The following is a 27,785-nucleotide window of genomic DNA, read 5'->3' as shown; positions in this document are numbered from 1 at the left end:
TTGGGCCAGGATATGGAATGATTGACTCCCTAATAATGAGGATATGGGATATACAGTATAAACAAACTAGGACAGTGAAATCTCAAAATATGCTACTAGAGTCAAAATTTGAAAAGGCATTTACAGCAGAACTAAATCTAGTTCCATTTTTAAGAATTGGAACGTTTTGACAGAACAGGTAGGCTATGCCAGGTCGACATGGCTTGTCCTAAAATAGCCAAGTACACGTAGTGATTTGAGGGTGAAATGTAAGTTAAATGCCTTATGCCTCGCTGGCTGCTCTCTGGCACATGATTTTCTACGGTAGCCTATACTTGCCTCTTCAGAAAATGTGTTGAATTCAGCTCAGTCTGTGTGTGCCTAATGCTAGTAATGTACAGTATCTCGCCAAAACGTCTCTAGCTGTCAGTGTCATTTGCTTATATGTGTTACAATGTGTAAACGGGTAGGGTACAGCAACTTGTGATAGATATCATGTTACATTATGTCAAAGGCAGGCGCGAGGTGTAGCCTACACAAGAAACAATGTTGCTAGAAATAGACGTATCTGCCGGGAACACTACACTTTGCAAAGGGTTAGGCTACCAAGTGTTAGCACGATAGCAAACATTACATTAGAAGTTGGAAGTGCCATGTCATTGCCATTCAAAACTCTCGAAAAGACAAGGAAGAAGCTGTCCACTTGTTGACAACCATGCTCTCCCGCCCAGACTGGCTACGTTACGTTCAAGCACAATATCATGTGGGTAAGTGTAAACTATAAAAAATAAAACATGTCCATGGCATAAAAACAGAAAATACACTAGTACTATATTATAAGAAGTCTCCGCCAAACCTCCCATTGTGGAGTCCCTTCTGTTCTTTGATAGGACCCTCCCTCGAGATCATCAACCCGGTGTTCACTAGTTACCACAACCATAAAGTCATAATTATGGCTAAACCCGCGTATTTCTACAAATTATCTTCTTAAAATCTGATTTTAAACCTAACCTTAACCACACTGCTAACATTATATCCAACCCTGACCTTAAATTAGGGCGAATGTTTTCCCCATACATTTTACGATGACCTTCATAGCCAACTTTGTGGCTGGGGTAACTAGTGACAACCCATCAACCCAACACAACTGTAGGGAGTGGCTATAACTTTCCCCGGAAATGCCCAATACCACGTAGCCATGACTAAATGTATCACAGGTATACATTGAATATAAAGTAGCCTAACTTTCGGTTATTTCAGTGAGATTTAACATCCATAATGCGGGATATGTAAAAAAAGTTGTAAATGCTGTGAAAATGTGTTATGATTTGATCTCGTTTGATTTACAGTAAGGCCCAATTTCACACGCATTTTAGGATTAAGCTATTATGGCTATATTTGTATTGACTAATGCATGTTGGAAAACATCCTAAATTAATACACAGGTCATTTTAGAGGGACACATTGAATGACTGAAGCATAAATATGATTAGATAGTGAATATACTGTAGAATAGATCAATAAATACACACACATTTGTTGTTGTTGTTTTGGCTCTGTACTCCAACACTTTGGATTGAAAATATACAATGACTATGAGGTTAAAGTGCTTTAATTTTAGGTCATTTTCACCCATACTTTTAAGGGACCAAAACTATTAGGACAAATTCGCATTTGTGTGTATAAAATTAGTAAAAAGTTAAGTATTTGGTCCCATATTCATAACACACAATGATTACACAAAGCTTGTGACTCTGTTGGATGCATTTGCTGTTTGTTTTGGTTGTGTTTCAGATAATTGCGTGCAGAAATGAATGGTAAATAATCTATTGTCATTTTGGAGTCACTTTTATTGTAAATAAGAATATAATATGTTTCTAAACACTTCTACATGAATATGGATGATTCCATAATTACAGATAATCCTGAATAAATAGTGAATAATGATGAATGAGAAAGTTACAAAGGCATAAATATCATACCCCCTCAAAATTCTAACCTCACACTATTGTAATGGTGAGAGGTTAGCATGTCTTGGGGGTTTGATATTTATGTGTCTGTAACTTTCTCACTCATCATTATTCACAATTCATTCAGGATTATCTGTGCTATGAATATGGGACCAAATACTTAACTTTTTACTATTATACACATACATAAGTGAATTGGTACCCTAAAATGAAGGGACTATGTACAAAAAGTGCTCTAATTTCTAAACGGTTCTCTCGATATGGTTGAAAATACCCTCACATTAAAGATGACAGTCTGCACGTTAACCTCATAGGATAACCTCATTGTATCCTTTAACATCCAAAGTGCTGGAGTACAGAGCCAAAACAACACAACATTTGTCACTGTCCTAATACTTTTGGAGCTCAMACTATATAAAATATAATCCCAACACCACATTAAGACTAAAGTTAAGTTTATTTGGCATACCTTTAGGCAGAATAAAGGTAACTATGAAGCATGCACCTCGCCAGTGCAACATCATCATCATACAAGTAGGCTATTGACTTCTATTGAGCACACATCTCACCTACCATCTTCACCCAAAGTCTCTTGAAGATGACATGAAAAAAGGCATCGGTATGGTATCAACATGGCAATAATCATAATCCACATTATCGACAATGCCAACATACATGACATTGTTTAAAATAAATACAAACAAGTGAAGTTATTTAGTACAAAGATATACAACTCAATTAGGATCAAGATTGTGAGTAAGAAGTAGTAGTAAAATGTAACAATAGCATCAGCAGACAAACAGACAGAGAATGTTTATACTATGTTTCTATATCGATATTGCGTTCAAATTGCACTTGTAAAAAAAGAGAATCCCAAATGTAACTTTTATTGCGTCAACAATAAATTAAATGGCACTGCAGATGTGTTCATGACTTAACTTAGTCTGTTTGTTGAAATCACAACAACGCTTTTAGAGGATGTAAAAAGGGTTCATAAAATTGCATTAAAACAGACACAAAATACAAAAAGTCTCCACCATAGTCGCCTGAACTTTGCCATACAAAGGTAGAGTATAAATAAGTATTTGCATTAGTAATCTCTCCCTCAGCCATCATCGAAAACGCTCTGAACCACTATTAACTAGGCAACCAAAGTTAACAGCTGTGGTATCATTACTTTTAAAATAAGGTTTACCTAATAATCATAATAATAGCCCCTAAATTTGCAACTCTGCATGCTTGCAGGATCGCAGAATCACTTCACACAATTCACCACAGTTCCTATTATTTTCCTCAATCTGTTATTGACTGGGATCATAACCTCTCGCCACAATTTTCAAAGACATAGAAAACATTCAAATCTAAATGTAGCTTCTCTTTTGTGGACAGAACAAACTACTAGTCAAAATTAAAACCAGCTTCTCTTTTGTGGACAGAACAAACTACTGGTCTAAACTAAGGCCAGAAAGTACCCACTGGGCACACACTGGTTGAATGTCCTGCTGGAACATCCTGTTCTCTCTGGTTAACTTTTTTTAAGTACATTATCAATATGTGACAAGATTTGAAAAAAAGAGATAAAATACTATTTCCAATTTAAGATGTTCATCTATGTGCTTGCAGAGAATGTCTGTTAGCTTGTGAGTCCCATTGAATATTGACCCCAGAGAAAACTGGAGCAAGTTAGTTCCGAAGACTTTGCTGGTTTGCTCTCCATGGAAATGTTGTTATCAATCTGCCAGTTATATAATGACAAAGGCTAAAATATTTAAATGACTAATTAATGCTCCAATGACCAAACATGTAACAATTCTTAAAAGCTTATGAATACCTCACACATTCACTGAGGTGTGAATTACAAGCAAAAAAAGAGAAATAAAAAGACATGAAAAGTGTGCAGTAATCAGGGGAAACATAGACAGAGTAATACCAGTATAGTGGTGGACAATGTGGGATGAGTGACTGAATCACAATGGGGGTCATACTGTTGGTCATACCCACAGAAATAGACCTAGACATCTCTATGGTCATACCCACAGAAATAGACCTAGATATCTCTATGGTCATGCACACAGAAATAGACCTAGACATCTTTATGGTCATACCCACAGAAATAGACCTAGATATCTCTATGGTCATACCCACAGAAATAGACCTAGATATCTCTATGGTTATACCCACAGAAATAGACCTAATATCTCTATGGTATATACCCACAGAAATATAGACCTAATATCTCTTAATTCATAGCCCACAGAAATAACCTAGAATAGCATTCTATGGTCATACCCACAAAATAACCTAGATATCTCTTAGGTTATACCCACAGAAATAGACCTAGATATCTCTATTCATCCCACAGAAATAGACCTAATAGATCTATGTCAGTACCCACAAAATAGACCTAGATATCTCTATGGTTATACCCACAGAAATAGACCTAGATATCTCTATGGTTCATGCCCACAGAAAAAGACCTAGATAGTCTATGGCATACCCATTGAAAATAGACCTAATATCTCTATGGTCATCATACCCATGAGTCTTTTGTTTCCTGCAGCCACACCAAGATACCAAAACCCCTGGTGTTTCACGCAGTCTGTAAAGCAAGAGTGTGGTGTGGTGCATGTTTGTGTCCTGATGTACATTGATGTTGTGTATGTGTGTTGTCTGTGTGCTGTGTTGGTGTGTGTGTTGTGTTGTGTGTGTGTGTGTGTGTGTGTGTGTTGTGTTGTGTGTGCTTGTGGTGTGTGTGTGTGTGTCTGTGTGTGTCACAAAACAAAGTCCTCACACTACAGCAGTACTGTCTCTGACATTTCTCAGGCCAGGAGGGGACACTGAAGTAATCATCGCAAGTGACTGGTCAACCTTTGAAGGACACGGCTTGATAAATTACTGTAAAATAGAGAATAAGAAAAATTACATTAAAATCTGAGGGTTAGATAATCATCTGGCCAGTCTTCATTTGATAAATCTTGTTTGATTAAACCGTTACCATTGTTAGTGGCAGGGGAGTCAATGGGGTCAAGAGGATGGTTAGTCATGACAGTGGCAGGCCTGCTGGCTGCAGAAGTAGAGACTCACAGTATGGTATTCACATGCATTAGTAGAGGATTGATAATGATTTAGGAGATGAGTTTTCTGAAGACAGGTTAGAGAAGATGATGAGATGATGGGTTGACAATAGGGTGTAGGATTATAAGAGAGAACAGCAGAGGTATATTTATAGATACTTGGAGTAATATATTATATAGTCCTCATAGAGTATAGAGTCCTCAGTAGAGTATAGAGTTCTCAGTAGAGTAGAGTATATAGCCTTAGAGAGTATAGTCTCATTAGATTAGATATATAAGTTCTCAGTAGAGTTACAGCCCATAGAGATTATATCTAGATAAGTATCAGTCCTCATTATAGATTAGAGTATATAGTCCTCAGTTAGAGTAGAGTATATATGCTTAGTAGAAGTATAGTCCTCATTAGATAGAGTATATAGTCTCATTAGAGTATATAGTCTCAGTAGAGTAGAGCATATTCTCATTAGAGTAGAGATATATCCTCAGTAAGATAGAGTATAGCCTCATTAGAGTATATAGTCCTCATAGAGTAGAGTATATAGTCCTCAGGTAGAGTTATATATCCTCATTAGAGTAGAGTATATAGTCCTCAGTAGAGTATATAGTCCTCATTAGAGTATATAGTCCTCAGTAGAGTAGAGTATATAGTCCTCAGTAGAGTATATAGAGTTTCTAGTCCTCAGTAACGTCGTCCTGAAAACCCTCAATAAACATTTCACAACCAACCTACGCTGATATCCATTTCTTGGTTTAATTTATACAAAACCGGACCCATGTTTAAATGCTTATTCCTAACTTTAACTAAGCCTAATGTATCAATGCTCTGGTATTTCTCTTCAGAACAAACCTTGTTTGACAATCTCCATTACATAAAGTGCCACGAAAACAAACCACATCACACATTATCACTTTATGATATCAAAGCAAAACACTAAAGTGCCTAAACTCACAGTCCATTGTTATTTAGTAGCTACAGTACATGTAATTGCACTTCTTTAGTTATCCCTGAGTGGTTTTGGACCAGACAGAAGCAGCAGGGTAGAAGCCTCTGGCAGTGAAAGGGCCTTAAGTCTGTCTGCCTGTCTGTCTTTGTCTGCAGCCGACACTGCCGCCTGTCTGACTGACGGTTATACTCTCTTACACTTTACTCAAGCCCTCTCGTCATAAGAGCTACATAACACTGTCATAATCATGACATAACATAGTCATACAGATTATGTCATGTACACTCCTGCTCTAAATTCATGTAATAACGCATACATGCTACACCGTTAGCCACCATTGTCACGGTTACAGCAACAGCCTTGACAGAACCATGCCGGTGAAGATCAGCAGTGCAAAGCGTGATGAGAGGGTAGAGGTTATGATGGAGGTTATAGAGTTCAAAGGTCACAGTAGATATTGTACTCCTCTCTGCAGAGGACCACAGGGCCTCCCAGGACACAGGGCCTCTGCAGGAGCATCTCTGACTTACATGATGATTGGCCGAGGCCCTTTTGCCCCGCGCCAACGAGGAGGTCTTGCCCCGACTGCTCGTCGCTGCTCCTGTAACCCCGCCACGGCGCGCCTGTTCATGATCAAACTCCAGGTCCTCCAGACGCTGGGTCAGGGCCAGCTTCTGCTGGATGGCCATGCGGAGCAGGGAGTTCAGGGTCTTCTTCTCATCCTCCGCTGCAACCAGCTGTCTCTGCATCTCATCCAGCTGAGTTACGTACTCATCACACCTGAGAGATGGAGAGAGAGGGAGGGTGGACAGAGGGAGTGAGAGAGAAAGAAGGGGGGAAGAGAGAAAGAAGGGGCAGATGGAGAGAGGGGGGGAGAGAGAGAGAAAGCAAGAGATAAGAGAGAGAGTAGCATGAGTCCAACATTGAGTGCGGTTACATGCACACAATAATGTGATTATTTTGGATAGTCAGATTAATATAATAGTTAGAGTAAACCGTTTACATGCTTTGCAAGAAAAAACGATTTTCCTAATAATTCTGTTTACATGSACACATCTGAAATCAGGCTAGCTGATGGCACTCTGATAAACGCAGAAAATCGGCAATAAAAGTAAACGTTCTACCACAGCGAACACTATTTTCGGGAAGCATATTTGATTCTGAGTTTGGAAACTACTTCTAAGATGCATACATTCAGTTGTTTCAAATACACTTTACTCGCGCTAAAGAGGGAGGCTTGCTTGGCTGGTGCTAGCACATGCGCATCTTCACATGTCCTAATAATTCAAAAGATCAGAAAACCAGGTATTTTAATCGGCGTATGCTTACTTTTATTTTGACCGTACGACGATTAAGATAAGCAGAGTAAGGTGTTTACATGACTATTGCATAATCTGCCTACTGCCATAATCAGTTAAATATCGGATTATTAGTGTGCATGTAAATGTACTCAATAACACAAAAGATCAATGTATAACTTTCTCCACCAGGTGGCACAAATCTTCTTTTACTGCTGCTGCCAGTCGGTGCATGTTTTCTCTATTTAGACTCACTATTTAGACTCACAGAGCCGCATTTTCCAGATGCTGTCAGGAGGATCCTGCCAGCGGACTCTGAGTCACTTCAGTATTACATCAGACAGCTCCCACAATGCCCTGTTTCTCCTACACACACATATGCAGACTCTGGCAGAAAAACAGCTCCTCAACAACCTCAAAGCTCACTGATCTCTCACGTCTAGCTAAAAGGGACCAATCTGTTCTGTTCTTATTCCCTTAGATTTTCTAAATAGTTCAAGAGGGAGGAGATGGATAATATGGGGAAAAAAGCCCACTATAATAGATGAATAAAAATKTAATATAGGGTTTAATTAGTGTTTTAAATGATTTTAACCTTAGTATAACATGAACAATTCATATTTCAACTATTTATTTGTACTGAATTCCAATAAACCTTTGTAGACCTACCCCTTGTTTGGATATGATGGGTGTGGACAACATGAACAATTAGAAAAATGGATTCTCTTAGAAAAATGGGTTCAAAAAGGGTTATTCGGCTGTCCCCATAGGAGAACTATTTTGGGTTCCATGCAGAACCCTCTGTGTAAAGGGTTCTACACAGAACTCAAAAAAGTTCTACCTAGAACCAAAAAGGGTTATTTAAAGGATTATTTTATGGGGACAGCCGAATAACCCTTTTAGGTTCTAGATGGCACCTTTTTTTCTAAGAGTGTATAGATTAAGGTGCCAAAGGTGCCTTATTTCTTGGTGTATTAAGAGTAGACTGAGTAGGCCTACTGATAACTGTTCTTAGCGTGTATCGACTAAGCCTTGCCTTGTTGCGAACATGGCCCGTAGTGAGGAGAAGGTGGCAGCGTCTTCTTTCAGAGCCTTCAGTTCGTTGCGGAGCTTCAACATGGTATCCCTCACCATGGTCTTCTCGTTGTCGTATTTACTCTTCAAGTTGGCCAGCGCCACCTCAGCCGTCTACAGAGTAGAATAGAACAGAGTAGAATAGAATAAATACATTATTGTCAAGTTTATTATAATGGGGGGCTGGGGTCACAGGTCACTGGGTTATCTTGACCTTTTGCTAATTTTAACTCTGTCTGAACTACTACACAAAAAGTAAATACTCTCAACTACTGTGAATTTCATACAGTATCACTTTCACTTTTAAACAGTATCAACTGCTCATGCACACACCAACACACACTCAAGCATGCACACACTCACAAACTCCTGCTCACATGTTTGTTGGCTTTGAGCACGGTCCTCAGGGTGGCGATCTGCTCCCTCTTGGTGCTGAGGAGGGACTTGAGTTTGAGGATCTCCCCCATGCAGGCCTCGCTGTCTTTATCAGCCAAGGTGCTCAGCTCCATGGTGGCCATCCTCTGGCGGGACAGCTCTGTGGTGCGGTCCACCGCCTGCTGCAGGTGACGGATCTGGTCCCTGATGATGGCCACCAGGTTATAGATGTTCATAGGCTCTGGGCGGGATTCTGGGGCTGAAACTGGGGCTGAGACTGGGGCTGAGGCGGCTGGGTCACTGGCTTCAGGTTTACTGGGGTCAGTTTCAGGGACCAGCCCGTTGGAGAGCAGAACGTGGGACAGACGTCGTCCTTTCCCCTCCCGGCCGCCCCCGCCACCTACGCTGGCCTTGCCCTCCTTGTAGTAGTCGAGCATGACCCGGTTGGGCGTCTCGTTGTTGCACATGCACACGTGGTTGTAGAGGTTGGCCAGCTCCTCACTGAACACCACCAGTTCGTCCTGCGCCACGTTCAGACTGCCCTGCGACTCGCCCGCCGCCTCGCTCACCCGCCGCAGGTCCTTCTCCAGGCGCTCCATCTCCTCGTGCTCCACCCGGCTGCTCTTCTCCAGGGAAGCTAGCTTCTCGCTCAGCCCTGCCACGTCGCTCTCCAGGCGGGCTCGCTCCTCCTCGTACTGGCTCCGGCATGACTGGTACTCTGCTTTAAGAGTCTTAAGCTCCTGTCTGAGCTCCCCGGCCTCGGACACAGCCACAGTGTACTTACACTGCAGGATCTCAGGCCCGTTGATGTCCAGCTCGTAGTAGTCCCCGTCACCATCGTCACGGCTGTCACGCTCCTTCTCGCTGTCCAGGGCCGAATGGCGCTCCTTGCTGGCCTGGAGTTTCCTCATGGCGCTGAGGTTCTCGGTGAGACGTCCTACTATCTCCTGCTGCTCAGACAGAGTCCCGTGGGCCACCTCTAGCTGCTTCTGGGCCTCCTGCAGAGAGGAAAGTAGCGCTACCTTCTCCCGCTCAACCTGGACAACACAGACATTGGACACAGTCACACAACAGCACTGAGAAATGTCTGCAACACAGTCCTATTTCAGCTTGGAGTTTATTAGTATTGATTGAGAAATGATTAGGCAATTACTGTGTATTTATCATTTTACTATACAATTTCTATGTAAATACCAGGTAAATAGCTGGCTCTAGAATGAAGTGTAACCCAAAACGCCATACGAATTTAGTTTTTCACACTGTAGTGTGAGACACTGTCACTCAAGAATTTCACACATTATTTATTCACCAGGATAAGAGAAGTATCCTAATCAGTCCATGTAGCCCATCAAGTCCCACATAGGGTTCCATTGATGTGTTTTTGACTCTGCCGCTCAGGTCAGTATAAGTAATCAATGTCCCTAAATGGATGACCATTGTGTTCCACAAAGCTTAATGGACTTTCCAACCATAAGGCAAAGGACTGTTTACAGCTGGAGGGATGTAAGCCTATCTATTATCCAGGCAACACACACAAAGCTTGATAAGCTTGATAACGCTAAGAATTACTTTATTTCTTTACCAGGGAAGTTGACACCTTGACAGTTGACTGTGAATAAAGCAAACAGGCTAACCATTTTTAAAGTCCTTGCCTGCTGCTACTATGTGGTCATCTGAATTGTGTCATCTGTAAACAGAGTTCTCCATACCTGCATGAGCTGCTGCTTGAGTTTCTGGATCTCTGAGATGTTGAGTTCACTCAGCAGGTCATCCACTAGGCTGGGGGCGGGCCGGAGCTTGGCTCTGTTATCCTCGTTGCAGTCGGCAGCCATCTTAGCCAGGCTGTTCTCATAGCCATGGAACGAGTCATCATTGTTGGTTTCGTTGGTGGCAGCAGTGGGATCCTCGCTGAACTTGAGGCCGTCCAGGGAGATGTTCAGGGGGCTGTGGTGGTATGGTAACAGGTTGTCCCCAATTGTCATGTAGTGGGACAGTTCTTTACGCAGGGCGGCCTTCTGCTCGCGCTCAGTCTTAATGGTCTCCAGAGCCTCGGTCAGCTGGCGCTCGGCGATCTCCCGCAGGCGCATGGCCTCCTCCAACTGGCTGTGGAGGCACTGGGAGTCCTCCTCCAGACGACAGATCTCATGCTTCAGACCCTCAAACTCCACCTAAGAGAGTCCACAGCACATCAGAGGAATCACTAAGTAAATACGGAGAATCCCTTCCACTCCTCATTACAAAAGCATTGTTTTGTCTCATCCCCTCCAGTTGGTTCTTGTATCAACGGCCTAATTCGTTGGTCCTGTCACTTTACCACCCAAAGTGTATTGGCCACTCTACAACCTTTACCTCTACCCATTATCCATAATAGCCCTCATCCTGCCCTCATCTCCATACCCAACAGTGCCCATTTCTTCTCCTGCCTCAGTGGACCCTCCTCCCTCCCCCTGTCCTGCCCCAGTCCTGGTCCCTTGCCCTTCCTCTCACCTGGCTCTGTCGGAGCAGGGACACCTGTTTCTGCAGGGAGATGTTCTCGTCCTCCAGCTCACTATAGTCCTGCAGCAGGCGTGCCTCTCGCACCTTATACTCTCTGATGTCATCACGCAGTTGGCTGCGCTGCAGCTCCACCAGCTCAGAACTCTACACAGCAAACCAGAGGGAAAAAAATCAGAAAGTAGGCTTCTACTTTAAGGAAGTGTGCATATCATCAAGAAAGTTTGTTCATAAGCAAGTTTGTCTTGAATGGATATGGCACTTTCAACAGACGAGGGGAAGAAAAGGGCGAGAGAAGAAGTGAAAGAGGAAAACGTCATGTCAGAGAGTGCAATACAAGGACGTGTGGATTTGATCCAGAATGCACCCAATGGTTGTACTGTAATGTCAAAGCAGCATCTTATGTGGCTGTATGTCAGTGGAACTGTGTTGGGATGAGATCTTGGCAGCTTGGCAACTTTAACCAGGGGGGAACAAAATCCAGTTACCAAACCAGGCCATAGAGTGAGAGAACCTAATAGTGTGTCTCTCACTGACGACTATTACATCATCAGTGTGACTGGTGCCAGCTGACCAATCAACCACCCTTACAGACTCTATACCAGTTTAAACCTCTCCCAGTCCCACTTAGCTCTGACTCGTTCTCTCTCTGTTCTACTATCCCGTTAGCTCTGACTCGCTCTCTCTCTGTCCCACTATCCCATTAGCTCTGACTCGCTCTCTCTCTGTCCCACTATCCCATTAGCTCTGACTCGCTCTGTCCCACTATCCCATTAGCTCTGACTCGCTCTGTCCCAATATCCCATTAGCTCTGACTCGCCGTCTCTCTCTGTCCCACTATCCATTAGCTCTGACTCGCTTCTATCCTCACTATTCCCTTAGCTCTGACCTCGCTCTCTCTCTGTCCCACTATCCCATTAGCTCTGATCGTCTCTCTGTCCCACTATCCCATTAGCTCTGACTCGCCTCTCCTGTCCACTATCCCGATTAGCTCTGACTCGCTCTGCTCCCACTATCCCATTAGCTCTGACTCGCCTCTTGTCCCACTATCCCTATAGCTCTGACTCGCTCTCTCTTGTCCCACTCTTCCCATTAGCTCTGACTCGCTCTCTCTCTGTCCACTATCCCATTAGCTCCTGACTCGCTCTGTTCCCACCTATCCCATTAGCTCTGACCGCTTACTGTCCATATCCTCACTAGCTCTGACTCGCTCTCTCTCTGTCCCACTATCCCATTAGCTCTGACTCGCTCTTCTTGTCCCACTATCCCCATTAAGCTCTGACTCGCTCTCTCTCTGTCCCACATCCCATTAGCTCTGACTCGCTCTCTCTGTCCCACTATCCCATTAGCTCTGACTCGCTCTTCTCTGACTGTCCCACTATCCCATTAGCTCTGACTCGCCTCTCTCTGTCCCACTAATCCCATATACTTGACTCGCTCTCTCTCTGTCCCACTATCCATTAGCCTTGACTCGCTTCTGTCCCACTATCCCATTAGCTCTGACTCGCCTCCTGTCCCACTATCCCATAGCTCTGACTCGCCTCTGTCCCACTATCCATATAGCTCTGACTCGCTCTGTCCCACTATCCATTAGCTCTGACTCGCCTCGCTCTGTCCCACTATCCCATTAGCTCTGACTCGCTCTCTCTCTGTCCCACTATCCCATTAGCTCCGACTCGCTCTCTCTCTGTCCACTATCCCATTAGCTCTGACTCGCTCTGTCCACCATCCCATTAGCTCTGACTCGCTCTCCTCTCTGTCCCACTATCCATTAGCTCTGACTCGCTCTCTCTCTGTCCACTATCCCATTAGCTCTGACTCGCTCTCTCTCTGTCCCACTATCCCATTAGCTCTGACTCGCTCTGTCCCACTATCCCATTAGCTCTGACTCGCTCTCTCTCTGTCCCACTATCCCATTAGCTCTGACTCGCACTCTCTCTGTCCCACTATCCCATTAGCTCTGACTCGCTCTTTCTCTGTCCCACTATCCCATTAGCTCTGACTCGCATCTCTCTGTCCCACTATCCCATTAGCTCTGACTCGCTCTCTCTCTGTCCCACTATCTCATTAGCTCTGACTCGCTCTGTCCCACTATCCCATTAGCTCTGACTCGCTCTGTCCCCACTATCCCATTAGCTCTGACTCGCTCTGTCCCACTATCCATTAGCTCTGACTCGTCTCTGTCCCACTATCCCATTAGCTCTGCTCGCTCCTCTGTCCACTATCCATTAGCTCTGACTCGCTCTCTCTCTGTCCCACTATCCATTAGCTCCGACTCGCTCTCTCTCTGTCCACTATCCCATTAGCTCTGACTCGCTCTGTCCCACTATCCCATTAGCTCTGACTCGCTCTCTCTCTTGTCCCACTATCCCATTAGCTCTGACTCGCTCTCTCCTGTCCCACTACTCCCATTAGCTCTGACTCGCTCTCTCTCTGTCCCACATATCCCATTAGCTCTGACTCGCTCCCTGTGCCCACATCCATTAGCTCTGACTCGCGCCTGTTCCCACTATCCCATTAGCTCTGACTCGCTCTCGCTCTGTCCACTATCCCATTACTCTTGACTCCTCGTCCACATCTTCTCTCACGCTTCAGTCCTACTTAGTCATCCTAGCTCGTAGCTCCCTCTGTCCCTCCAGCCGACTCGCTCTGCCCACTATTCCCATTAGCTCTGACTCGCTCTGTCCCACTATCCCATTAGCTCTGACTCGTCTCTCTGTGCCCACTACCACCCGACCCCCCACTACTATTCCCATTAGCTCTGACTCGCTTCTGTCCCACTATCCCATTAGTCTGCACTCGCTCTCTCGTCCCACATTCCCATTAGCTCGACTCGCTCCTCCTGTCCCACTATCCCATTAGCTCCGACTCGCTCTCTTGTCCCACTATCCCATTAGCTTACTGCCTCGCTCTGTCCCACTATCCCATTAGCTCTGACTCGCCTCTCTCTGTCCCACTATCCCATTAGCTCTGACTCGTCTCTGTCCCACTATCCATTAGCTCTGACTCGCTCCTGTCCCACTATCCCATTAGCTCTGACTCGCTCTGTCCCACTATCCCATTAGCTCTGACTCGCTCTGTTCCCACTATCCCATTAGCTCTGACTCGCTCTGCCAACTTATCCCATATAGCTCTGACTCGCTCTGTCCCACTATCCCATTAGCTCTGACTCGCTCTCCCTGCCCACTATCCCATTAGCTCTGACTCGCTCTCTCTCTGTCCCACTATCCCATTAGCTCCGACTCGCTCTCCTCTCTGTCCCACTATCCATTAGCTCTGACTCGCTCTGTCCCACTATCCCATTAGCTCTGACTCGCTCTCTCTCTGTCCCACTATTCCCATTACTCTGACTCGCTCTCTCTCTGTCCCACTCTATTCCATTAGCTCTGACTCGCCTCTCTCTCTGTCCCACTATCCCATTAGCTCTGACTCGCTCTGTCCCACTATCCCATTAGCTCTGACTCGCTCTGTCCCACTATCCCATTAGCTCTGACTCGCTCTGTCCCACTATCCCATTAGCTCTGACTCGCTCTGTCCCACTATCCCATTAGCTCTGACTCGCTCTCTCTCTGTCCCACTATCCCATTAGCTCTGACTCGCTCTGTCCCACTATCCCGCTTAGCTCCTTTCTCGCTCTCTCTGTCCCACTATCCCATTAGCTCTGACTCGCTCTCTCTCTGTCCCACTATCCCATTAGCTCTGACTCGCTCTGTCCCACTATCCCATTAGCTCTGACTCGCTCTGTCCCACTATCCCATTAGCTCTGACTCGCTCTCTCTCCTGTCCACACTTATCCCATTAGCTTCTGACTCGCTCTGTCCCACTATCCCTTAGCTCTGACTCGCTCTCTCTGTCCCACTATCCCATTAGCTCTGACTCGCTCTCTCTGTCCCACTATCCCATTAGCTCTGACTCAGCTCTCTCTCTGTCTCACCCTATCCCATTAGCTCTGACTCGCCTCTCTCTGTCCCACTATCCCATTAGCTCTGACTCGCCTCTGTCCCACAAATATCCCATTGCTCTGACTCGCTCTGTCCCACTATCCCTTTAGCTCTCGCTCGCTCTCTCTGTCCCACTTATCCCCTTAGCTCTGTGACTCCTGCTCTCTCCTGTCCCACTATCCCATTAGCTCTGACATCGTCGCTCCTGTTCCCACTATCCCATTTAGCTCTGACTCGCTCTCTGTCCCACTATCCCATTAGCTCTGACTCGCTCTCGTCCCCACTATCCCATTAGCTCTGACTCGCTCTCTTCTCTGTCCCACTATTCCCAATTATGCTCTGACTCGCTCTCGCTCTGTCCCACTATCCCATTAGCTCTGACACGCTCTCTCTCTGTCCCACTATCCCATTAGCTCTGACTCGCTCTCGCTCTGTCCCACTATCCCATTAGCTCTGACTCGCTCTCTCTGTCCCATTGTCCCTGTTTTACTTCATCATTACTGACTGAGCAGTTTAGGTCCTCTTCGTCAGATTGGTGAGATACACAAGTCTTTGCACATTGAGATTTGACCTCTCCACATTGACCATGTTTGTGTTTTGGGCAGGTCCTCCACCCTCCAGCTCACCTCTCTCATCTCCAGGGCAACGGAGGCCAGGCGCTCATTCTCTGATTGGTTGCTGGTGAGGGCAGTCCTGGCCAACCGCAGCTCGTTCTGCAGCTCCAGGACCATCTGCTGGTAGTGGGCCTCCTTACTGGCTGACTCCAGCATTAGTGACTCCTCCCTGCTCTCCCCATCTGCAGCCACCTTCCTATGGGTGGAGTAGGCCTGGCCGAATGCCTGGGGAGAGGAAGGGAGACACATACATTAGTACCAGGACTGAACACCTTCCCATGTGGGGAGTAGGCCTGGCTGGACGCCTGGGTAGAAGAGAGGAGAAGCATACCCAGACATGGATTAGTACCAGGACTGAACAGTGATATGAGTACAACATTGGGGGAGAAGGACTTGTGAGCATGACCAGTTGTGAGCATCATGACCGGTTGAGAGTCATAATACCATAATAGACAGTATAGTCATATAAGTCATAATAATAACTGATACATATGATACATGTAGGATTAAGACAGACATTTAGCATGATAAACCAGATGTCATTAACCAGTAAGGGTAAACAAAACAACAGTTTAAATGGCTTGAACAGATCAATGTGAGATTCCCACAGACAGTTGACCCCCGGGCTTATAAAACATTCAGTCCGCATCACAGGGTCTTTGTCCCAAATGGCACCCTATTCCCTATAAAACGCACTACTTTTGATCAGGGCCCATAGGGCTCTATATAGGGAAATGGGTGCCATTTGGAACATAGCCAGGGACACTCTGTGCCAACTGATGATGTAAGAGGATTCTGGAGCAGAACAGTCCAAAAGCCCAGGGTTCTTCTCCTGCCTCGCTTGTGCCTACCTAACCTTTAATTCTCTGCACCCTGTAATAAACCGGCATGTCAGTCAGTGTGGCTGACGCAATGACAAAAGTTTGCTAGTTGGAGCACTGAGGCATTGCTACATTCTGACAAGGCAAATGTTCAATTACTAATAGAGGCCTGGGGGGGCAGATAGGCAGTGCTGGATATGGCTGTCAGTCACAAGAGAGCACCCACCAAAATATTTCTCTCTCTCCCCCCTTGCAGGGAAATATTTTGGTGGGTGCTCTGTTTCGACTGGCTCAGCCAGATCTCTCTCTGACACGGTGACATGTATTATTACATGTTTTATATATCACTGTTACATCACTGTTCTGTGTGCATATTCAATTCCCAACAAGGAGGAGCCCACTCAGAACCTGAGAGATATGTACGGAGTCATAATTACAGAATGATTCACTTAGTGCAGGGCTGTTCAAAAGACTGCTACCTGACAGCTGCTTCATAAGCTGAGCAGAATCTGTAGTGGCCAACTTGTCTAACCTACAGTACAGTACGCAGAAGCAGCAGGGCTGAATGACTGGGTGGTGATTCAAGAGACTAGAGTCCAGTTGCTGCTTTGCTTTTCTGGCAGCTGCCCATCTGGGTCATCTTATTAGCCACTGCACCCATAGTGACCCTGGGTCTGATATAGCACATATCAGTGGCTCTCTAGCCAGCAGCCACACAGTACAGTACACCACAGCACTACCTTCCCTCTCTGTCTGGCCAGCTGACGATAATGTTCACAGGGCTGAAGGAGGCAGCTAGGAGAGTCTAGGGGGTTGGACTGGAGAACATTACCAAAGCAATCCCTCCTTATTCATCAATTGTACCCAGTGGTGTAAAGTACTTTATTAAAACTATTTTTGGGGGTATCTGTACTTTACTATTTATATTTTTGACAACTTTTAATATACTTTTAACTCCATACATTTTCCCTGACACCCAAAAGTACTCGTTACATTTTCAATGCTTAGCAGGAAAGGACAATGGTCCAATTCACACACTTATCAAGAGAACATACCTGGTCATCCCTACTGCCTTGGTCTGGCAGACTTACTAAATACATATGCCTTGTTTGTGCCCCTGGCTATCTGTAAAAAAAAATACAAATAAAATTGTGCTGTCAGGTTTGGTTAATATAAGGAATATTACATTATTTATACTTTTACTTTTGATACATACGTATAGCTTAGTAATTACATTTACTTTTGATAGTTAAGTATATTTAAAACCAAATACTTTTAGACTTTTACTCACATTTATTTTTCTGGGGTACTTTCACTTTTACTTGGGAAAAGCTCTATTAAGTTATCTTTACTTTTACTCAGGTATGACAATTGGGTACTTTTTCCACCACTGATCGTACCATAATGTGGATGCAGTGCTTGCAATCAACAACAGCTATCTTCAAACTTCTTGATAGATAGCATGTCATTAACACCAAAAGCTCTGCCATCACAATCTGGAGGTGACAATGCTAGCTGAAATAGTAGTTCTAGCACAATTATTTCAAAAAACATCTTCAAATTTGAAACTAATTCTGTTAGCAAATGATAGGTTGAAAGGTGAACTCCTAAGCTAGTTGTACGTCTTATTTTTCATCCTTGAACGTATAGCTAGATGCATTACAATTAATCTATTTAGAGATTCAAATTTGCTTCCTGTTTTTGACTGTTTTAATATGTTATGGCACGGTCATAACCATGTCATAATATGTCATAACAGCTGAGATAACTTGCCATAACATGGCCATAACACTGTCATGACTAGGGCTGTGGCGGTCACGAAATTTAGTCAGATGATGATTGTCAAGCAAATAACTGTCAGTCTCACGGTAATTGACCATTAATTAACATAACACATTTTGCATCTCCTGGTTTCCTACAAGCCACTGGTGCAGACCGTTGGAACATCTACATTTTAAAAAGTCTAATAAATCCATGTAATATAGCCTACACCTTCACAATAAATCCATTATTTATTTTAAACAGGTCTAAAGAAGCATGATATGAAGAAAATGTAGTCTATTTCAGAAGAAAATAATAGCAAACTGTCATGACGTTGGACTGTGGGTAAGGTTTATGACCCCCCCATAAATACCTTTCTCCCTTCCCTCTCTCTTGACTCTACAGAGGGACTCTTGAATAGCCTTTGTTAAACATAGAGAGTCTGGGGACATCAAACAAGTGGAGGGAAAGGAACCATATTTCGGTAATAAAACCAGTTGAAAATATGCGTTGGTACTTAATGAATATGATGTCAGTTCGGTTGTCATCTGAGACATTATGACTGATGACAGGACGACCTAAACTGTATCTGGGAAAGTCTACACATTATAGTTATCAGATTCACATGGAATTGTTGTCCAATTCAAATGTTTAAATATAAAATTATTTGTGAAAAGATTAAATGTAATTTTAGCTTCCAAATGAGATATTTGGGTTTTCATAAGGTTAGGGCTCTGCTCAATCAGTGGCCCGCCCCTGTGAAGAGACATGGGTTATAAACTATGAAACACACCCTTCTCCTTCCACTATATAAGCCCTTGACGAAAATGTAACCTCCTGTTCCGGATACATTAGGATGACGGTCCGATGTCAGAAGAATTCAGATAATAACTACAGAACGAAGCCAACCTCAGCGTGAGCTTTGGTTGCGAATGGTATGAACTTTGAATTCTTATTCGCTACAGAAGTGATACCTCCTAGCCGTTGAGTTAGCAGCGGCCGCTGTAAACGTGGGCTAGGAAAGGACGGACAGAGTATCCCGTCTACCACACAACGACGACACTACAACGTTTCCCGTTCACCACCAGAGACACTCTTTAAAGGACAAAGGACTCTGTTGGACAACACGGCCTTCCATCTACCACCAACCTATTGAAGCGCAGCTCAGAGTAAATATTTATTGCATTTTCCTTTTCCAAATGGGCGGTAATTTAGAATGCATAAGATTCTGTATTTACGATAGAGTAGCTGCCTACGGCCCGATAGAGACATCGCTTCTCCATTTGTTCTTCAGTCTTCCCGCTCTCTCACTCAAACCCAACCCCCTTTTCTTTGGGTAACCAGCGGTCATATCTGTTCCGTCCACTAGGGACGTTTTCCTTTATGACATAATTTGTAATCAAGGTATGATTCATTCTGTGTATATGTAATTCTGTGTGATTAGTTAGGTATTTAGTAAATAAATAATTAAACACAATTTTGTATTGCTGATTCAACTTGTTAGCCAGGGTTTGTGAAGTTAACCAAGAATTTACTTTCAGATGAAAGAATTTACTTTCAGATGAGACTGAAATAAGGTGACGATTAATATTGACTGCTATTGATGTTAAATATTACTAGGTCTTTAAGAGTTTTACAGAGGATTTTATAGAATAGCATGTCATATCACTTAATCCGGCATAGCCAAAGACACGACAATACTCTGATTTCTCCTTATGTTAGGTCCTGATGTGGCTACGCAAAATGGCTACACTAGTTCATTTAGCAGACAAGATTTGCTAAGAATTCTGTGGCATTATTTAATAGTATAAAGTATAAAGAATACAAACGATTTGAGGGAGTGCGCACATGCGGCTATTCTGTGTTGAGCAGTTAACAAAGAAATAGGTATTCCTATATGCTTAATTTAGAGTTATTAATGTAACTTTAGTTGTTTTGCAAACATTGGGCTATATGTTTTGATTTTTAATACACTCTAAGGCAGCATGATGAAACCATAATGATGATTTTAAAAAAGTTGCTTGAAAGGCATGATCTCTGATTTGGTTTTTTTTGCGCAGGCTGTACACACTTCAATCGTCTCTCCTTCCCAATTTGACAATCACTTGATAATGCCTCGAATTTCACAGCGGCATCCCCTTTGTGGCCGTAATGCACCCCAAAAAACTCCATGCCTTCTGCGGCCCGGAGTGCTGCGTTGTGCCCTTCTCCCTGAGTGCTGCGCAATCCGATATGCCTCTCACTCACATGGCTCTTCATCACGTGATCGGGTCTTTCTCACAGGCTACAAGTGAAGACAGTCACAGAGGACGCAACTGCGCGTGGCCTTAGCGAATTCCAAGGTGCATTATGAAAATATTGGAAGAACTGTCCATAATTACTTTTCGTCAGCCAACAAGGTGTGTAGGCCTAACAAACAGCAAAAGCACTTGCCTATGTCAATTTACTATCCCCCATAGTACAAAAGTTTACCTGTTCTATTCTGTGCAAGAAATAAATAAAATATTTTTTTTTACACAATATGGCTGACGCAACAGATCAGAACGTTTAGCTTAAAATGTTGATAAACAATTAGGCCTTTTCTTCACATTATAAGCGCAGCAATGCGCACATGGCAGTAGGCTATAAGCACAAATGTTTCATTAGCGGGAAAAGTGACCACAAATGTGATTACGCATGTAATTTTATGGTGAAAATTATCTTCCTCAAACTTGAAACTCACGTGCTGCTTACAGTGCCTTCGGAAAGTATTCAGAACCCTTGACTTTTTCCACATTTTGTTGTTACAGYCTTATTCKAAAATAGATTAAAAAATAAATACATCTCATCAATCTACACAATACCCCATAATGACAAAGCGAAAACAGGTTTTTAGATTTTCTTTGCAARAAAAAAACGTAAATACCTTATTTACATAAGTATTCAGACCCTTTGATACGAGACTTGAAATTGAGCTGAGGTGCATCCTGTTTCCGTTAATCATCCTTGAGATGTTTCTACAACTTGATTAAGTCCACCTGTGGTAAATTAAATTGATTGGATATGATTTGGAAAGGCACAGACCTGTCTACAGTGCCTTGCAAAAGTATTCACCCCCTTGGCATTTTTCCTATTTTGTTGCATTACAACCTGGAATTTAAATTGATTTTTATTTGGATTTCATGTAATGGACAAACACAAAACAGTCCAAATTGGTGAAGTGAAATGAAAAAAATAAGTTGTGTCACGCCTGGCCTTAGTATTCTTTGTTTTCCTTAATTATCTTTAGTTAGGTCAGGGTGTGCACATGGGGAAGTATGTTTGTTTGTAGTGTCTAGGGTGGTTGTAAGGTTTAGGGGTTTATTAGAGTAAGTTGGGTTTATGTTTAGTATAGTAGAGTCTAGCTGTGTCATATGGTTGAGTGATAGGTACTAGGAAAGTCTATGGTTGCCTGAATGGGTCTCAATTAGAGACAGCTGGTTAGTTGTCTCTGACCTGGGGCCATATTAAGGCAACCATAGGCTTTAGCTGTTTGTGGGATGTCTATGTTGAACGTAAGTAGTTTTGTGTGTGCAACTTGCGTTTGTAGCTTCACGGTCGTTTGTTAGTTTTGTATAGTTGGGTATAATGGTTGCGTTTCATGTTCACCTTCGTCGTTATAATAAAATGAAGATGGCTATTTTCCACATGCTGCGTTTGTCCGTACTCTCCTCTCCACACGATCAGTTGACAGAATTCCCCCCAACATGGACACACGCAGCGTAAAATCAACGGCAGAGTGGCTGGAAGCCCGAGAGCTCCCCCAAATTTCTTGGGGGAGGGCACACGGGGAGTGTGGCCTGGGTCAAGTGGGAGAATTGAGCCAGTTCCCGTGCTTACCATCAGGAGCAGTTGGCTAACGAAGGTATGCGTCGGAGAATGTGAGAGAGTTAGTTGGACAGATGCTGGAGGAAAGTGAAAGGATGGGAGATTTGAGACATTTGAGGAGTTGTTGGTGTTATTGGAGGAGAGCGAAGAGAGAGAGATGTTGATATGGGGGAGCATACACCAGGTAAGGTTGGGAACCTCCTGTGCGTTCCTGAGCCCTGTACCACTGTTCCTTCTCCCGCACTCTTCCTGAGGTGCGTGCCCTCAGCCTGGTACCACCAGACCGGCTACCACGCACCAGCCTATAGTGCGCCTCGAGAGTCCAGTGTGCCCTGTTCCTCCTCACACAGTACTAGCCCTATGGTGCATGTCTCCATCCGGTACCGACGACACCAAGTTCCTTGTGTGTTACCAGAGTCCTTGGCGTCCTGCTTGCTGCTCCCCGCACTAGCCCTGAAGATGCGTGTCCCAGCCCGTACACCAGTTTCCGGACACCACGCACCCAGGCTAAAGTGCGCCTCATCCGGCAGAGCATCCGTCTCCCCAGCGCCATCTGAGCACCAGCCTCTCCCGCGCCATCTGAGCATCCAGTTCCCAGCTGCCTCCGTCTCCTCCAGCGCCATCTGAGCCATCCGTTCTCCGGCCATCTGAGCCATCCGTGCCTCCGCAGCGCCATCATGAGCCATCCGTCTCCCCAGCGCCATCTGACCATCCGCTCCCCAGAGCGCCATCATGAGCATCCGTCTGCCCATGTCGTTCTGAGCCATCCGTCTGTCCCGAGCCATAGAGCGCCCGTCTGTCCCGAGCCGTTAGAGCCGATAGTCAGTCAGAGAGCCGCTAGAGCCATTCGTCAGACAGGACTGCCAGAAGCCGCCAACCAGAGAGAGATTCTGCCAAAGCCGCCAACCAAAAGAAGGACTTGCCAGAGCGCCAACCAGAGAGGATCTGCCAGAAGCCGCCAACTAGACAGGATCTGCCAGAGCCGCCAACCAGACAGGGATCTGCCAGAGCCGCCAACACAGACAGGATCTGGCCAGAGCCGCCAACGACAGCATCTGCCAGAGCCGCCACCAGAACAGGATCTGCAAGCCGCCACACCCACCATGAGCGACCAGAGCCGTCAGCCATGTGAGCGTCCAGAAGCCGTCAGCCAACGCCATGCGCGTCCAGAGCCAGCCGCATGGCCGTCAGCCATCACACATGGACGTCCAGAGGCCGTCAGCCAGCCATGAGAGCGCGTAGCCCGAGAGCGTTCAGACGCAGCCAGCACATGGCGTCAGAGCCGTACAGCAGCATGAGCGTCAGGAGCCGTCGCCAGCCCATGAGCGTACCAAAGCCGTCACCAGCCCATGAGCGTCCAGAGCCGTCAGCCAGCTCATGTGCTTCCAAGCCCTACCAGCATGCGTCCAAGCCGCTACATCGAGCCTGAGCGTCGCCAGCATGCCCAGCTCACCAGTCCAGAGCGTCCAGAACGCCGTCATGCAAGCCATGAGCGGCAGATCGTCACCAGCCATGACGGACCAGATCCGTCAGCCAGCCAGAGCGCGCAACACGTACAGCACCAGGCCATGAGCAGGCCAGATCGTCAGCCAGCCATGCAGCAGCCAGATCCGTCCGCAGAGACCAGCACAAGAAGCACAGTCCAGCCGGATCCGCAGAGCCGTCCAGCCAGGATCCGCCAGAGAAGCGGCCTAGCCAGGATCCACCAGCCAGCAGATACCGGCCAGAGTCCAGCCAGCAGGACCAGCCATTTCAGTCGGAGCCGCCGTCCGTACAGTCCGGAGCTGCCGTCCTCAGTCCGAGAGCTGCCCCCTTATCCTGGTGGCTGCCCCTTATTCCGGTGCTGTCCCTTTACCTAGGTGCTGTCCCTTATTCCTGGTGCTTTCCCTTATCTGGCTGGCTCCCCTATACCTGGTGCTGCGCCTTAGTCCGTCTGCCCTTAGTCCGCGTGGCTGCCCTTGTCCGGTGGCTGCCTCTAGTCACGGTGCGCCCTTAGCCAGTGGGTTTAAGAAAGCGGGTAGTGACCTATGGGTGGGGTGGACGGACCAACGACCAGTGCGGGTCCCGGCCGCGTGAGACGGACGCCCACCCAGACCCTCCCCTAGACTATGTGCTGTGCGCGCTCCGCGAGCTCGCACCTTAAAGGGGGGTTATGTCACGCCCTGCCTTAGTAATTCTTTGTTTTCTTAATTATTTTAGTTAGGTCAGGGTGTACATGTGGGAATGTATGTGTTGTTTTGTAGTGTCTAGGGTGGTTGTAAGGTTAGGGGTTTATTAGAGTAGTTGGGTTTATGTTTAGTATAGTAGTTCTAGCTGTGTTATGGTTTGAGTGTAGTATGCAGGACAAGTCTATGGTCCCTGAAGTGGGTCTCAATTAGAACAGCTGGTATTGTGTCTCTGATTTGGAGTCCCTTATATTATAAGGCAGACCATAGGCTTTAGCATGTTGTGGTGGGGAATGTCTATGTTATCGTAAGTAGTTTGTGTGTGCACTTTGCGTTGTAGCTTCACGTCGTTTTTGTTTGTAATAGTTGTATAAGTGTGCTTTCATGTTCATCTTCCGTCGTTTTATAATAAAAGTAAAGATGGACTTATTTGCCACATGCGCTGGCGTTTGTTGCATCCGTCTGCTCCCCACAGACTCTCCAGTGACAGTTGTTTAAAAAAAAAAAAATTTAAGAAAAGAAGAAAAAGAAAATGGTTGCGTAAATATGTATTCACCCCCTTTGCTATGAAGCCCCTAAATAAGATCTGGTGCAACCAATTACCTCCAGAAGTCACATAATTAGTTAAATAAAGTCCACCTGTATGCAATCTAAGTGTCACATGATCTGTCACATGATCTTAGTATATATACACATCTGTTCTGAAAGGCCCCRGAGTCTGCAACACCACTAAGCAAGGGGCACCACCAAGCAGGTGGCACTATGAAGACCAGGGAGCTCTCCAAACAGGTCAGGGACAAAGTTGTTGGAGAAGTACAGATCAGGGTTGGGTTATAAAAAAATATACGAAACTTTGAACATCCCACGGAGCACCATTAAATCCATTATTAAAAAATGGAAAGAATATGGCACCACAACAAACCTGCCAAGAGAGGACCGCCCACCAAAACTCACAGACCAGGCAAGGAGGGCATTAATCAGAGATGATCTCTGATTTGGTTTTTTTTGCGCAGGCTTGTACACACTTCAATCGTTCTCCCTTCCCAATTTGACAATCACTTGATAATGCCTCGAATTTCACAGCGGCATCCCTTTGTGCCGTAATGCACCCCAAAAAACTCCATGCCTTCTGCGGCCCGGAGTGCTGCGTTGTGCCCTTCTCCCTGAGTGCTGCGCAATCCGATATGCCTCTCACTCACATGGCTCTTCATCACGTGATCGGGTCTTTCTCACAGGCTACAAGTGAAGACAGTCACAGAGGACGCAACTGCGCGTGGCCTTAGCGAATTCCAAGGTGCATTATGAAAATATTGGAAGAACTGTCCATAATTACTTTTCGTCAGCCAACAAGGTGTGTAGGCCTAACAACAGCAAAAGCACTTGCCTATGTCAATTTACTATCCCCATAGTACAAAAGTTTACCTGTTCTATTCTGTGCAAGAATAAATAAAAAATATTTTTTTTTACACAATATGGCTGACGCAACAGATCAGAACGTTTAGCTTAAAATGTTGATAAACAATTAGGCCTTTTCTTCACATTATAAGCGCAGCAATGCGCACATGGCAGTAGGCTATAAGCACAAATGTTTCATTAGCGGGAAAAGTGACCACAAATGTGATTACGCATGTAATTTTATGGTGAAAATTATCTTCCTCAAACTTGAAACTCACGTGCTGCTTACAGTGCCTTCGGAAAGTATTCAGAACCCTTGACTTTTTCCACATTTTGTTGTTACAGCCTTTTCGAAAATAGATTAAAAAATAAATACATCTCATCAATCTACACAATACCCCATAATGACAAAGCGAAAACAGGTTTTTAGATTTTCTTTGCAAAAAAAAAACGTAAATACCTTATTTACATAAGTATTCAGACCCTTTGATACGAGACTTGAAATTAGGCTGAGGTGCATCCTGTTTCCGTTAATCATCCTTGAGATGTTTCTACAACTTGATTAAGTCCACCTGTGGTAAAATAAATTGATTGGATATGATTTGGAAAGGCACAGACCTGTCTACAGTGCCTTGCAAAAGTATTCACCCCTTGGCATTTTTCCTATTTTGTTTGCATTACAACCTGGAATTTAAATTGATTTTTATTTGGATTTCATGTAATGGACAAACACAAAACAGTCCAAATTGGTGAAGTGAAATGAAAAAAATAAGTTGTTTAAAAAAAAAAATAAAGAAAAGAAAAAAAGAAAAGTGGTGCATACATATGTATTCACCCCCTTTGCTATGAAGCCCCTAAATAAGATCTGGTGCAACCAATTACCTCCAGAAGTCACATAATAGTTAAATAAAGTCCACCTGTATGCAATCTAAGTGTCACATGATCTGTCACATGATCTTAGTATATATACACATCTGTTCTGAAAGGCCCCGGAGTCTGCAACACCACTAAGCAAGGGCACCACCAAGCAGGTGGCACTATGAAGACCAGGGAGCTCTCCAAACAGGTCAGGGACAAAGTTGTTGGAGAAGTACAGATCAGGGTTGGTTATAAAAAAATATACGAAACTTTGAACATCCCACGGAGCACCATTAAATCCATTATTAAAAAATGGAAAGAATATGGCACCACAACAAACCTGCAAGAGAGGACCGCCCACCAAAACTCACAGACCAGGCAAGGAGGGCATTAATCAGAGATGCAACAAAGAGACATAACCCTGAAGGAGCTGCAAAGCTCCACAGCGGAGATTGGAGTATCTGTCCACAGGACCACTTTAAGCCGTACACTCCACAGAGCTGGGCTTTACAGAATAGTTCCAGAAGAAAATAAGCAAACATGTTTGGTGTTCGCCAAAAGGCATGTGGGAGACTCCCCAAACATATGGAAGAAGGTACTCTAGTCAGATGAGACTAAAATTGAGCTTTTTGGCCATCAAGGAAAACACTATGTCTGGCGCAAACCCAACACCTCTCATCACCCCGAGAACACCATCCCATGGCATCAGGCTGTGGGGATGTTTTTCATCGGCACAGTGGCATTGATCATTCTTAAATGGAAGAAGTTTGGAACCACCAAGACTCTTTCTAGAGCTGGCCGCCCGTCAACCAGAGCAATCAGTGGGAGAGGGGCCTTGGTCAGGGAGGTGATCAAGAACCTGATGGCCACTGACAGCACTATAGAGTTCCTCTGTAGAGATGGAGGAAACTTACAGAAGGACAACCATCTCTGTAGCACTCCACCAATCAGGCCTTTATGTAGAGTGGCAAGACAGAAGCCACTTGTCAGTAAAAGGCACATAACAGCCTGCTTGAAGTTTGCCAAAAGGCACCTTCAAACTCAGTGCCTCAAGCAAAGAGGCACTGAGTTTGAAGGTAGGCCTTGAAATACATCCACAGGTACACCTCCAATTGACTCAAATTATGTCAATTAGCCTATCAGAAGCTTCTGAAGCCATGACACCATTTCTGGACAT

General features: G+C 44.8%; 1 protein-coding gene across 1 annotated transcript in view; it reads right to left on the bottom strand.

The window, feature by feature from the left end:
- The window catches only part of LOC111970409 (protein bicaudal D homolog 2-like), a 41,461-nt gene that overhangs the window by 514 nt on the left and 13,162 nt on the right, over positions 1 to 27,785 (bottom strand). The window contains exons 2-7 of the mRNA XM_023997118.2: positions 15,775 to 15,987; positions 11,202 to 11,354; positions 10,424 to 10,882; positions 8,717 to 9,751; positions 8,302 to 8,453; positions 6,498 to 6,747 (exon numbers count right to left, since the gene is read on the bottom strand). Coding sequence (XP_023852886.1) covers positions 6,498 to 6,747; positions 8,302 to 8,453; positions 8,717 to 9,751; positions 10,424 to 10,882; positions 11,202 to 11,354; positions 15,775 to 15,987 — 2,262 coding nt within the window. The remainder of the gene's footprint in view (positions 1 to 6,497; positions 6,748 to 8,301; positions 8,454 to 8,716; positions 9,752 to 10,423; positions 10,883 to 11,201; positions 11,355 to 15,774; positions 15,988 to 27,785) is intronic.

Source organism: Salvelinus sp. IW2-2015, linkage group LG11, assembly GCF_002910315.2.
Source record: "Salvelinus sp. IW2-2015 linkage group LG11, ASM291031v2, whole genome shotgun sequence".
In the NCBI taxonomy this organism is placed as follows: Eukaryota; Metazoa; Chordata; class Actinopteri; order Salmoniformes; family Salmonidae; genus Salvelinus; species Salvelinus sp. IW2-2015.
This window is presented reverse-complemented; position numbering and strand designations above follow the sequence as displayed.